Below are 14,134 nucleotides of genomic sequence, written 5' to 3'. Positions count from 1 at the left end.
TGTGTGTGTGTCCTCACCTTGTCAGTGATGGTGGCAATGTATCTCATACACTCGATGTCAGAGGGAAACTGGTTGACCTCCTTCACCAGGTACTGAACCACCTTCACATGACCCTGGAGAACAGAGGTTAGAGATCAATCTGGGACCGTGTCTGAGTGAGAGTGTGTGTGAGAGTGAGAGAAAGTGTGTGTGAGTGAGAGAGTGAGTGTGAGTAGAGCACTGAAACTCCAGCTGCTCTCTCCGTCAACCACTCGTTCTCTCACTCACCTCGCTCAACCGGGCGAGGTAGTGGGACAGGTTTGCTTCTTTCCCCATATATTAAATACACATCCACCCCACTCTCTGTCACCGCCAAATCATTTGAACACCATTATGTGATGCTAACTGATCCTATCAAAGCATTCTTAGTTGTCCTCTTTCGCCCACCAGGGCCGCTAGTCGACTTTGTGGAAGTGCTGGACATGCTCCTCAGCTTCCTCCCGTATGATGGAACCTCGCTGATAATCCTCGGGGACTTCAACATCCACCTCGAAGGAACGCAGGCCGTCGACTTCATGTCTCTCCTGACTTCTTTCGACCTGACACTGCTGAACACACCAACAACCCACAAGGCAGACAAACAGCTCGACCTCATCCTGACACGTAACTGTATCACTGACTTAACCTCTGTAACCCCACTACACATCTCTGATCACTTCTTTATCCAGTTCTCTGTCTCTCTCCCCCCAACTCCTCCCGTCTCCCCACCCCTGAAGAACGATCCACCCTTCCTCCATCTCCCACGATCTCTCAATCACCCTGGGGTCTGCGATGGTGATCCCTTCATCCTCTGCCAGGAACCTTGGGGTTACCATGGATGACAAGCTCTCCCTCGCTGCCCGCATTGCTGCAGTCTCCCGGTCGAGTAGATTCACCCTCTACAACATCCGGAAGATCAAGAGATACCTGTCTGAGCATTCCACCCAGCTGCTAGTCCAAGCACTTGTCCTCTCAAAGTTGGACAACTGCAACTCGCTCCTCAACCCGTTCTCTCCAGAGGATTCAAAACGCAGCAGCGCGCCTGGTCTTCAATCTAACCAGACGCTCCCATATTACCCCACTCCTCATCTGATCAGATTCAAGACCCTGATACTGACCTTCCGAGCAGTAAACGGGACTGCACCCGACTACATCTCTCCTCCAGCCTTACACCCCCACCCGCCACCTATGGTCTTCTTCTGACAACCGTCTGGTAGTCCCACCTCTCAAGAGCGCAAGACCTCTTTTGTCTGGCCCCCCAATGGTGAAATCAACTCCCCACCTCCATCAGATACACTGACTGTCTCCCAACCTTCAAGAAAAGGCTTAAAACGCACTGGGAGTACAACGGTACTTAGGAATGATTTGCTGGACCTGATGTTAGTTTCCTCCAGGAACACAATGACTCTTATTGAGGGACTTGTTGCTCTTGTGTGAGAGTGGTGAGAGTGTGTGTGTGTGTGAGTGAGTGAGAGACCTTCCCTACCTTCCGGAAGGCGGCCATGAGCGGGGTGATCTTGCGGTTGTCAGCAGCATCTACGTCAGCTCCGGCCTGCACAAGCAGCTGGACCACGTCGAAATGGCCGCCGTTCGCCGCAAGCCAGAGTGGCGTGTTCCCTTTCTTGTTGCGTACGTCGATGTGTGCACCCCTGGTGGGCAGGACATCAGAGAGTAGGTTTGACATTATGTTGAATTCTGACATCATAGTTGCAGCCGGTACAACATCATAACGTAAGTAAGATTATAGCAAAGTTGCGGGTATGATTCTGACATTATAGCTTAGGTACAGTTATAGCATCAGAGGCTAGGTACAGTTATGACATAGTATCACCTACCTGATGATCAGCAGCTCACAGAACCTGTGGTGTCCTTTGTCAGCAGCGATGGTGAGGGCAGTGTCTCTGGACGAGGGGACTGGGGGGGCATTGACGTCGGCACAGCGGTCCATCAGGACACGACCGACCTCAGCATAGCCCCCAGACGCCGCCTCCATCAGGGGGGTGAGCCCCGTCTGACAAAAACAGGGTCAAATGTCAAACAGGAGACGCGGGCCTGTGTGACTGGGTCAATGTGTGTCTGGTAAGGGGGTTGTTCTGTAGGTGTGTCTGTGTGAGGGTGTGGGGGTTACCTTGGCGCGGTGCTCCACGTTGGCCCTGCGGTTGAGCAGCAGACCAACCACCTCGGCACGCCCCTGGAAGCACGCCAGTGTCAGCGCCGTGTTGCGATTGGTCTCTATCTGCGCGTTGATGTCAGAGCCCATGTCCAACAACAGCATGACGGCAGGGACGTGGCCGTTCATGGCCGCCAGCATGAGGGGAGAGATCCCCAGCTTACTGCCAGTCCTGGAGGACAGGACGTGCAGGGTGAGATGAGTTACAAAGAGAGACAGCGAGGAGACACAGTTAGGAGATACAGTGAGGAGACATGGCTAGGAGAAAGAAAGTAAGGGGAGAGATAACGAGGAAAGGCAAAGTGAGGAGACAGCGAGGAGAGACAGCTACCAGACACAGCGAGGAGAGACAGCTACCAGACACAGCGAGGAGAGACCGCTACCAGACACAGCGAGGAAAGACAGCGAGGGAAGGCATAGTGAGGAAACAGCGAGGAGAGACAGCTACCAGATACAGCGAGGAGAGACAGCGAGGGAAATCACTGAGGAGACAGCTAGGACATTGGGGGCCACCTTGAGTTGATCTCAGCGCCGGCGTTGAGGAGGATCTTAATAATGTTGACGTAGCCCCCGGACGCGGCCAAGCTGAGGGGCGTATAGTCGGACACGTTACGGTGCTCCTTGTTAGCCCCCCTCAGCAGCAACAGCTCCACCACCTGGCAGGGAGGGGAACAGCAGCTCTCAGAGTAGCAGGGTAGAGCACAGGACACCTCAGTACAACAGAACACCATTTGACTTCGTCACTTCACACTAAAATCGGAGTCATGCCGAGCTAGCACTCATACACACACACTCTTGCACAGACTCCCAACCACACATACTCTGACACGCACACACAGCTGAACTCACCTCCTGCCTGCCCCCGGAGCAGGCCAGGGAGAGGGGCGTGTCTTTGGTCCGCTCTGATTGGGCCTCAATGTCTCCTCCTTTGTCCAATAGGATCTCCACCACGCCTACGTGGCCAGCTGTGGCAGCCAGGATGAGAGGAGTGAAGCCTGGAGTGGACAGAGAGGAGAGGGAGAGGTGGTGGTGAGGGGCAGGCTTTACATCACCATCTAATACCACTGCGTATGTGTGTCTGTGTATGTGTGTCCGTGTGCGTCCTGTTCTCTACCTTTCTTGTCGCGGTGCTCTATGTTGGCTCCTCGTGCGATGAGGACCGACACCAGCTCCTCGTGTCCTCCGGCACATGCCAGAGTCAGTGCCGTGTCGTGGTTACTCTCCGTCTGGCCAATCAGAGTCAGGGAGACATGTTAACCACAGCTAATCAGACAGAGGGACACTAGTTAATCTGTAGATGGGTAAGTAGAGCAAATTAGGTGAGTAGGGTAGAAGGGAGAGTAGAGTAGGGTAAACTCACGTGAGCGTCAATGTCCACAGTGGGGTAGAGGGGGAGCATGGAGGGGGGTGTAGACGAGGTAGGGGGACTCTGGGAGGGGGGCTGGGGGGACGTGGTAGTGTTCATCATGGGTACTCTGCTGCTCACTGCTGTAGGCCAGAGATACAGGAGTTCATAAAACATCTTTAGTAAGAACATCAAGAACAACAAGAAAAAAGAGCCATTATTATCGACATAAGCTCTCCGACACACACACCTGCCATGATGTCGTCCAGCGTGTCTGTGAGTGTCTGCGCAGGCGTGGCCACCAGGAGCCCGGCAGGGGCGGTGTGCGTGACGAACCCCCCTGCCTGCTGACATAGCATCTGCTGCTGGCTCAACAGTGCCCTCTGCAGCTCGGGGCTGGAACCGCAGCCCTCGGGCCCTGGCCCAGGGCTGGAGTAGCCCGCCGAACCGAAGTCTGTAGACTGCTGCTGGGAGGCGAGGGGCTGGAGGGGGGGGAAGCTGGGCTGGAGGGGTGGTGGAGGGGGGCTCTGGTGGGACTGGGGGATGTGGAAAGTCGGGGGCAGGGGAGGGGGTTGTAGCTGGGCCTCCCTGTGTAGGATGGTGTCCACCTGGGGCAGCTTAGTAAAGTCCAGCTCTTCCTCCTCATCATCATCATCATAATCCTCCTCCTCTTCACCCTCCTCCCCCACTGGAGAGCGGGGAAGGCCGTCCTCATCGTCACAACAACCCTCCACCTCCTGTTCGCAGTCACTGGGTAGGGGCCCGGCGTGCGGGGGATTGGCCGGGGCGGCAGCGGGTGACTCCACCCCTGCGGGCTGACCCAGGTCATCCTTCAGCCCCTTGGCCTCCATGTACTCTTTGGTGAACTGCTGCTGGGTCTTCAGCTGCAGCTGCCGCTCCACCTTCTGCAGCTCTTTCAAGATCTTCTTCTTCTTCTGCACCTAGGGGGGTAGGGAGCACAATCACTACAGCTACCTGCACACTTAGATTTTAGATCCCAAAACCCATCCCATGAGTCCTGTATGGAACCCCCATACTCCCATTACACCAAAATCAGGCATAAGTGTCTAATTCAAGTTTAAGAGCATTTGTGTGTGTGTATATATATATACATACATATGTGTACACAGTGTGTCTGTAATGCCTCGTGTGTCCCCCCCCCCCCATCTCCCCTAAGATTGACGTTCCTCACCCTCACCTGTTCCTCCCTGCTCTTCTTCAGCTCCTCGATCTTGTCTTTGGTGAGTGGCTCCCCCTGGATCAGCTCCAGGGACTGCAGTTGGGCTTTCTCGATGGCGCTGATCCTCTGACCCAGCTCGTTCAACTTGCCCTCCGTCTCCTCCACGATGCACTCCAGGGGCTGGTATGGGTGGAAGGGGGGCAGAGGGTCCCCTTCGGGGCTGGCCTGCAGGGGGCCAAGGCGCTGCTTGGAAACACCTGGGAAGAGAGGAGAAGTAAAACACTGGCTAGCCAAGTTCCTAACTCACACGTTCAATAGTTAGTTGGGGTGCTAATTAACATGAGGACCCAGCTAGTCAGGCAGGTCAAGGCTGGTGGGGACAGGGTGAACAAACCTTTGCCGGCGACTGGAGGGGGGGCGACGAGGCTGGAGGGGGCTCTGTCGGGTTCCTGGGGGGGCACCACCATGGCCAGTGCCTGGAAGGGGACTCTGGGAGCCTGGAGTGGGGGGGAGGGGGGGGGGTCAGGGACACACACACACACACACATGTGAAACATGTTCATATAATTAACATTCTTTTAATGAACCTATAAATCATTGTTTCTCAACGGAGGCAGTACCACCCCCCAGGGGGAGTTCAGAGTACATCAACAGTGGCGGTCCTAGCACATTTGGCACCCCGGGCAAGGTCTTCACTTCCCACTTTTTAATATATATATTTTTTTTTTCACATTTTCATAATTTTAGCATTAGACTTCACTGATCTGCGATTTCATTCACGTAATCACGGATTCTTACTTTACATATTTTTTTGTTAGACGGGTAAAGCAAGGTCACACGTTTATTTGTATCCATCTAACATGCAATGCTCGTTTCCAGGCTCAAACTAACTACTCTGCAACCCAATGTGAAGAAACTGGCAGACAACCATGGGCACAGGGCTCACACTAACATTCAAAGCAATTTAGCTAATTTCCTTCAAAAGTTTAGATAAATTGGCTTGCGTTTCCCCCCCCCCCAGTAAGCAAATACGTTTTCCTAGGTAGGCTGCTCTCGTCATATTCTTCAGTCCTCATCTATACATCTATGTGTTTTTGTGCGTGTGTGCATGTGCGTGTGCTCCATACCTGGGAGTTGTCGTGCGAGGGGGGGGTGAGCTGTGCCAAGTCGGGGGGGGGCACTGACAGGATGTTGTTGGGGTAGTCCAGCAGGTAGGACACCACGATGGTGTGCCCCCCCTTGGCTGCCTCTATCAGCATGGTCGAGCCGTCCTGTGGGGGGACAGGTAAACACAGTGTCAGGCTCACCAACTACAAACTGCAGCCATGACTAACTAAATGATTCACCAACAGAGTGGCTTCTGTCTAGGTACCACTTTATCAGTAAGCTAAGTGGTGCACATTGTGATCAACAGACGATTCGTAAATCTTTCCATTCTCATTCGTCGTCTTGTGTCTGTGAGATAATGGATAACTGAGGCCAAACATTTTTATTAACTTATTCTATTCTACTTTGTACAGTGGAATATTTGGCTCTACTGTACAAAGTTCTATTCTACTCTACAGTACATCGTTTTTTGTGTTGGTCTGACTCTTGTTAGCCAATCAGGATGTGTTTTCCTGGACAGATGAGCTGACCTTGAGCCTATGGGTTGGGTCAGACCCGTGAGCCAATAGGAGCTCCACCACTGCCAGGTGACCACCGGCACAGGCCAATGAGACAACGGTGTGGTCGTTGTTAGCAGTGGCTCTGTTCACGTTCGCACCTGCGAGGGAGAAGGAGGAGGAGGGAGGGGAGGAGATGGAGGAAGAAGAGGAGGAAGGAGGGAGAGGAGATGTAGGAGGAAGAGGAGGGGACGTAGGATAAAGAAGAGGGAGGGAGGAAAAGGAGAAAGAGAGGAGGAGGAGAGGGAGACAGTGTCAAAGTCCTTATTGTTATACAGCCTCCAGTCCTACTCTCTACACAGTCACTGGACAGCCAGGGAGCAAAGTGGGGTCGTACCTTTGCTGATGAGGAACTGGACGGTACACAGGTGACCTGCCCTGGCTGCCTTCATCAGAGGAGTCCTGCCTCCCTCTGACTCATGCTCCTACGCGCGCACACACACACAAAGAGAGAGAGAGAGAGAGAGTCAGTGACAGCTTGTGTCCATCAGGGGTCAGGGGTCAGTTCTCACCAGGTCAGCTCCAGTCTGCAGCAGCACGTCTCCTACGTCAGTATGTCCATTCTCACACGCGTACGTCAGCGCCGTGTCCCCGGTTGCCGTGGTAGCGTGGACGTTGGCTCCTTGGGGAGGGTCACAGTTTAACAACCCTTAACACAACCAGGTGGCCCTACTATTATCCCTTCCTCCCCCTCTTCTCCTCTCTACCCTCTGGTTGCCTACTCTCCTCTCCTACTACTACTACTACATTTCCTCCCTCCTCCCCTCTCTCGCTCCTCCGCCGCTCTCCCTTCTACCCACAAACCCCCCCCCCACCCCTCTCCTCACCTGCAGCCAGTAGGTACTTGACCAGCTCCAGGTGGCCCTCCTGGGCCGCCTCCATCAGTGGCGTGGAGCAGCCCAGCTCGATGTCCGCCCCCGCCTTGATCAGGAAGTCAGCCACCTCCAAGAAGCCCCCGCAGCACGCCAGTGTCAGAGCCGTCTCCTGAGTCTCCTCGGTTTGGGCATTGATATTCGCTCCTGGGGGAGGAGAAGGAGGTCAGAGAAGGCGGAGCCGACAGGAGGAGGAGCAGAAGGAAGAGCAGTAAGGGGGGGGGGGGGGTGGAGAGGACAGACGCAGGGGAAGAGAAAAGGAGAGGGGAAAGAGACAAGGTAACAGTGGTCACAATAAATTAACGTGCACACTCTAAAGTGTTTACAAAACGTACTGCTGCCCACAGGACCAACCCAGTTCCAGTAAATAAATACAGTGACAGGAAGAGAGACAGCAAGTGGGAGAAGAAGAAAGACAGTGGTAAAGGAAAAAAAACGGGAAGAGCAACAGGACAGGAAGAGGGAGAAGAGACAGGAAGTGGAAACGGATAAGAACCGAGAGACAGGATGTGGACCGGCGCTACCTTGTGCCAGCAGCAGGGCCACCATCTCCTCATGTCCCTCCCTGGCGGCCTCCATAAGGGGTGTGTAGCCCTCGTCGTTCACTTCCTCCAGGTTGGCGCCGCGCTCGATCAGGAGCGCCGCCAGTTCCACGTGGCCCCCGCACGCTGCCAGGGTCAGCGGTGACTCGAAGGAGTCGGCCGGCATGTTGACCTGCGCTCCGCTGTCCAGGAGCAGCCGTGCCACCTCCACATGGCCATCCTGCAGGGGGACAAGGGTTACCAGCTGGCAACGCTAAGAGTTGTATTAAACTGTTGAGGGTTATTATCCGTCTGCTTTCTTGAACCCTTAAAAGCTCTTATTAGCTGTTAGAAACGGTTATGCTGTTTGTTATAAGCTGCTGCAATCACTCAAACCATTACAGACAGCTAAATAAAACATTAAGAGTTATCGGTCATGAACTGTTATAAGCTCTTCGGAGCCACTATATACTGTTAAGAACTGGTTCTGTTACAAGTTGTTACAAGAGATGATAGGCAGCCATAAACAGGCAGCCATAAACGTATTAACAGTCATGTACGCCTAATTTTTTTATTTAGGTGCAACAAAAAAAAATTAGGTGCACCCATATTTTTCCTTTAACGTCACAATTTCAAGGTCACCTTTTTACCACGCACCAAATACATTCATATATATATTATGTAAATGATTTTAAACAAGAATAAGTTGAAGATGTATACTTTTTTTTATTTGAAGCACAAAAATAATAATAATAAATTTGGCACATGCAACGTCATAGCTGTACGTCATGTTCCCGTGTAATAAATTTTTCTTCATCAGAAGAATTTTCAATCAAAATTTTGTGAATGACAGCTCTTCTTTTGAGATGTTATAGGAGATGTTGAATTTGATTATCATCTCTGAGTGTTCTGAGGACCTGATGGCTGCTGTCCGCCGATGACATGCAGCCTGGAGAGGGGCCACTTTAGTCCAACTTATTGCGTTAACTCAACTCAATTTCTAAATCACCCTGGGATCTGCGACGGTGACCCCTTCATCCTCTGCCAGGAACCTTGGGGTTGCCATGGATGACAAGCTCTCCCTCACGGCCCACATTGCTGCAGTCTCCCGGTCGTGTAGATTCACCCTCTACAACATCCGGAAGATCAGGAGATACCTGTCTGAGCACTCAACCCAGCTGCTAGTCCAAGCAGTTGTCCTCTACAAGTTGGACTACTGCAACTCGCTGCTCACCAGTCTCCCAGCATGCGCAACCCGCCCTCTTCAGAGGGTACACTTGCACTTATAGCGATTCATGTTGTTTAATTGTAACTTACTTAACTACATACTCTTATGGTTCTTCCCTTTGGCACTTCTTTTTGGTTGTTCACAATGTGTGCTTCATGTTTTGGCTACCCGCAATGTTTTTGGGACTATCTTGTTGTTATCATCAGTGACCTATGCACTTTGTAAAGCTCTCTCTTGAAAGTCGCTTTGGATAAAAGCATCTGCTAAATGAATACATGTAAATGTAAACTTCTGTTTGGGTTATTGGTTCCAGATAAGCTCATGCATTGTAAATCTATTTGTATTCCGCAGCATTAGGAAGTTTGTGATACTTTTAGGTAGTTAAATAATAATGATCAGCGTTTCGATTCAAAACTTTGTTGATCCACTTACAAATGCACTTTTCCCTGCCATGCTCTGGTCACATACTTTACAATGAATGCAGTGCATTATGTTATCTTCTTATTAAACCTTAACCAGGGAAACTAGTCTAACCAGTCTTTACAAAATGTATGTTTTTCCCTTCTCTAGCTCAGGCTCGGTAGGCTCTACCTCGGAGTCAGATGCCATCTCCGACGAAGGACCAGGGCTGGCATCTTACCAGGGACTGGGGAGACTGGTGGCTGAAGTAGCTCCATGTCTGGGCTGTTGTCGGAGCATTGACCGGGGAGAGTGTTGGGTACGGGTCTATTTCTTTTCATTGTTCGTCGTCTGTTTTTTCTTGAGCTTATTTTGCTGATGCTGATTGCCGTAACTGATTCTCTGGTGCTCACGTCGCAATTCCAATCACACAGCCCAAAGCGGTGTAGGCCTACAGAAATATCTGGACTACAGCCAATCAGAGGCAAAGACCTACTCCATCTCAGTCTCTGATTGGTTTAGAGTCTATCATATCGTGGTCTAAACTTTAGACCACGATATGATCCAACCATTTGCAAGTTCTGTCAAAGGAGAACAAATGCTTCGGTCGTGGAGAGGCAGCGGATGCGAGGACGTTAGGTGCACTGGTGCGACCTAGGAACATTTTTAGTCGCACCCTTACAAATTTTGGTTGTATGTGCGACCAAATTGGTCGCACTCTAGAGGATGCTATAGGCGGTTATGAAGACTAATGTGACACTATGTAAAGGAGCTGTTGTGGTGGTGTCTAGTGGTTAAGTGTGAGTTTACTCACCATACAGGCCTCCATGAGCGCTGTGTGCATCTCATCTGTCTTGTGTTCCTGGTCGGCCCCGGCCTCCAGCAGGAAGCGCACCATGTCCAGGTGCCCTGGGGAAAACAACAGGGCTTAGCATGCTAATGCTAAAAGGAACAAAGTTGACCATGCTAATGAGGGCTTTGAGGGACAATGCAAGCAGGGGTAGCTAACCATAACAAGGTTCTCTCTACATACTATTTCAACGTCACTTTAGATAAATAAATCTACAAAATGGTAAAAAATGTCATGTAAATGAATTGCCATCAAATGAAAGGCAGCAAGGTCATACCTTTGTAGCAGGCCAGGGTAAGTGCACTTTCCTTGAACTCGTTGGAGTGCGTGTTGATGCCGGCTCCGTACTCGAGCAGCACGCGTGCCACGTCTACGTGGCCGGCGCTCGCCGCCTCCATCAGCGGCGTGTGTCCGTTCTCATTGTGGTCCTCGATATTGGCGCCCTCCTTCAGCAAGACGCGCACCACGTCCAGGAAGCCTCCCGCACACGCGTACGTCAAGGCCGTGTTACCTGGAGCATCGGGACGGACACGGATGTGAATGCGAACCTGTCGAGGATTGTGAGATGTGTGTATGCATGCATGCATACATACATACGTGTGCGTACCTTTGGAGGACTGTGTGTATATATGCAAGGCTCTATAGTGAGTATTTCACTCACATTTGCCCCTAAAAATAGATACGTGCGAACCAGAATTTATTTTCACAAGCACAGTGTGCGACTAAAGATGTTCTGTCGGACTAATTTCTGACGAATTTCAATTGCAATACTACAGTTTGTATGAGGGACTTTTTTACAAGCTAGTTGGCAGCTATAGCCTGGCTTTACACTTAGCAACAACTGTAGCTAGTGTTGTGGGCCATGTTCCTGTTCTCTGAATTGGGTTATCTAGCAAGTTATTTTACAGTCCTGCCATTTGTTCTTTATTCCTTCGTCATTTTCATTCCTTTGGAATTGCGTTGCTGTTGTATTTCGCAGTAGTGGCCAATGCTAGACTTGTGAGTAGTGAGTAGACCTATACATTGATTTGGGTTAGCCATGTACTTACTTATTTAGCCATTATGTTTGACTCAGTTTATCATCAGTTTGTTGAATGCAGGGCTCGACATTAACTTTTTTAGGCACTTGTCCTTTGGACAAGTACATTCACGTTTCACTTGTCCATACACAAGTCACTTGTCCGGGTAAAGATTTATCATTTTATATTTAAAAAAATGTGTTGACGTTTCTAGTTTGCTAGCGTCAGCAGTGGTGTACCTAGCAAGCTTTAGCAGCATTTGTATCGGTTAAATGTATGTAGTTAAATATCAGCTAATATTCAACTGTAAAGTAGGCTATACACCAGTGGCGATTTTAGACCCTTTTTAGGGTTTTTCCCTAAAAAAATAATAAAAGAATATATATATTATTCTTTATTATCATTTGATGCTGGTAGTTCATGAAGAAAGGGACATCCTTAGTTGTTTCATTCATTCAATATTTTGCAGAATAATACATAAATCTATGAATTGTTATCAAGTGAAATTAGGGATTTATATTAGCAAGGGGGTTTAGCACTTTTGCAAGGCACTGTATTCATGTCACATTTTAATTTGGGGCTGAGCACCCCTAAAGGTCTGATCCTAGAATCGCCCCTGCTCAGACGCTCTCACACCAAACCTACTTCTCACACTGAGGGCTATTTCACTTATTTTAGATACAGTATAAGTTTAGATATCTTGCAAATACTGAGGATAGCCTACCGAAGTAGAGTTAACCAATGTCGTAGTGATGCTAGCTAACGTTAGTTTGCTAGCTGTATAACATTTCACTGGGTCTTACAGCGTTGCTTGATTTACTGAATTTATTATGAAATTTTCTACTAGCCATTTGCCTACTTGAGCAAGTCACAGTTTTTTTTTAAGCCCTGATAGTGTAACTGAGATGACACAGTAAATAATTCCTCTTTCAAGTAATAAGCCCCCATTCAAGTGTTTAGCATTAAATTAGCTGCACAGTCTGTAGAGATCTTGGGACGAAGCCACTTATTTTGTGTTTTGCTAATGCAGAATTCGGTCAAATAAAATTGGTAAAATAGACGTAATAATTGGAACATAACGTGAAGTAACATAGCATTTTATTTAGTTTGAGTTGACTTGTCCAGTGGGACAAGTAAAGTTCTCTTCCACTTGCCCTACAAAAAATCCACTTGTCCCGGACAAGCGGACAAGCCTTAATATCGAGCCCTGGAATGTGTTGAATGTTTCATTCCAAAATACAGAATTTTTGTTTAAATGCTAGGTTTCATCATTGTGCCAAACAAAGAATGTTTAATTCAGACGTATTTTACAAAATGCTTTATTCTTGCATGCCCATGTGCATTTTTGCATTATGTAGGATTTTCTTTTACGATTTCATGGAAATCTTCCAGTGCATATAATTAAAATATTTTGTATCCAATCACTGCAGTTGTTTTTTGTAGTAAATCTTGTGAGGTGACATGTTAGTGAGGAGTTAACATGTTTGTCACTTTAAAATAATGGTCCACATCACAAGTAGTTCCTGCAGGATGACAAGGTAACGCTTGAGTAATTAGTGAGGAGTTATACTTGTTTTCACAAGTAATAGGCCTATAATAAGTCTACACATACGGTACAGGCATACATTTCTGTGAGGCACTAGTGATATTATAACAAACATTGTAATCTGGAAGATGTGGTTTTGCGCTTATAGCAACATAAATGCAGGATTCAAATCGTTTTTGATAGAGAACATCAATGTTTATATTCATATCCTAAAGAGAAGTCCTCCTCAGGTGGCTACTGTAACATAAAGGTAGGTCTTTGGAGTCTGAGACATTGAACTGACACTCAAGAGCTCATAATAGTAAACTAATCCAAGTGTCAGCATCACTTCCTAATTATTAAAAATGTTAAACAAAATATCATTATTTGTATTCTACCATGTTTAAGTTTGAAATAAACAGAGAACATACGTCCAACCTTTGGTAAGAGTAGTCACAATCTCAACCTGTAGTTAACGCATTTGGGGGGATATCATATTCATAAAATGGTTTCCACAAAGAACCCATTTGAGGCACAAGCTTCTGAAAAGTTATGACCATGTTAAGAGTAAAACAACCAAATTGTTAACCTTTTAGAAATGTTTACTTTTGTGATTAGTAATTAATTGGTTATTCTTTCTTAATTGGTCATAGTTCACAAGTAGTTCTCAAGAGGATACATTTATTTAGTTATATCCAAATACCTACAAAGGAATTACCTTTGTTGTAAATTAGCCATTACTTACTGCTTAGTTAATCTTGGTTCCATATTAGTTAATAGTATTAAATTCGGTGTTAATGTAGAACTACCTATTACTTCCTGCATAGCTACTTGTTAACAATGGACCCTTATTCTAAAGTGTTACCGAATTTTGTTTGAGGCATGATGAGTATCACTCCCCCACTGAATTGCACAGTAAACAAACCAGAAAGTAACAAACTTACAAATTAATGTTTTGACTGCATAGAATAACAATATGAGTCCAATGTAATGTTTATGTCATCTCCCTCCACTGGCTACCCATAACGGCCCGCATCAGATTCAAGACCCTGGTACTGATCTTCCAAGCAGTGAACGGGACTGCGCCCGACTACATCAAGTCTCTCCTGCAGCCTTACACCCCCACCCGCCACCTACGGTCTTCTTCAGACAACCGCCTGGTGGTCCCACCTCTCATGACCGCCCGGTCCCAGCACAAGCTCTTCTCCTGCCTGGCCCCCCAGTGGTGGAATCAACTCCCCACCTCCAGAGACACGGACTGTCTCTCCACCTTCAAGAGAAGGCTCAAGACGCACTTGTTCCGGGAGTACAATGGTACTTAGGAATGGTTTGCTGAACCCAAC

The 14,134-nt window shown here is 48.5% G+C and overlaps 1 protein-coding gene across 12 annotated transcripts in view; it reads right to left on the bottom strand.

The window, feature by feature from the left end:
* Window positions 1–14,134, bottom strand: part of ankhd1 (ankyrin repeat and KH domain containing 1) — a 38,591-nt gene that overhangs the window by 14,653 nt on the left and 9,804 nt on the right. For 7 of the 12 annotated variants that reach the window (XM_047043294.1, XM_047043287.1, XM_047043285.1 and 4 more), the window contains exons 6-24: window positions 10,525–10,758; window positions 10,212–10,306; window positions 7,774–8,011; window positions 7,205–7,396; window positions 6,890–6,999; window positions 6,715–6,802; window positions 6,351–6,478; window positions 5,841–5,984; window positions 5,108–5,210; window positions 4,726–4,970; window positions 3,784–4,474; window positions 3,549–3,676; window positions 3,303–3,414; window positions 3,038–3,183; window positions 2,702–2,844; window positions 2,147–2,360; window positions 1,854–2,029; window positions 1,505–1,667; window positions 18–113 (exon numbers count right to left, since the gene is read on the bottom strand). In XM_047043294.1, coding sequence (XP_046899250.1) covers window positions 18–113; window positions 1,505–1,667; window positions 1,854–2,029; window positions 2,147–2,360; window positions 2,702–2,844; window positions 3,038–3,183; window positions 3,303–3,414; window positions 3,549–3,676; window positions 3,784–4,474; window positions 4,726–4,970; window positions 5,108–5,210; window positions 5,841–5,984; window positions 6,351–6,478; window positions 6,715–6,802; window positions 6,890–6,999; window positions 7,205–7,396; window positions 7,774–8,011; window positions 10,212–10,306; window positions 10,525–10,758 — 3,446 coding nt within the window. The remainder of the gene's footprint in view (window positions 1–17; window positions 114–1,504; window positions 1,668–1,853; window positions 2,030–2,146; window positions 2,361–2,701; window positions 2,845–3,037; window positions 3,184–3,302; window positions 3,415–3,548; window positions 3,677–3,783; window positions 4,475–4,725; window positions 4,971–5,107; window positions 5,211–5,840; window positions 5,985–6,350; window positions 6,479–6,714; window positions 6,803–6,889; window positions 7,000–7,204; window positions 7,397–7,773; window positions 8,012–10,211; window positions 10,307–10,524; window positions 10,759–14,134) is intronic. The other 5 variants (XM_047043289.1, XM_047043295.1, XM_047043292.1 and 2 more) reach the window with 2 other exon arrangements.

Source organism: Hypomesus transpacificus, chromosome 20, assembly GCF_021917145.1.
Source record: "Hypomesus transpacificus isolate Combined female chromosome 20, fHypTra1, whole genome shotgun sequence".
Lineage (NCBI taxonomy): Eukaryota > Metazoa > Chordata > Actinopteri > Osmeriformes > Osmeridae > Hypomesus > Hypomesus transpacificus.
Note: the sequence above shows the minus strand (reverse complement) of the source record. Positions and strands in the feature narration are given on the sequence as shown.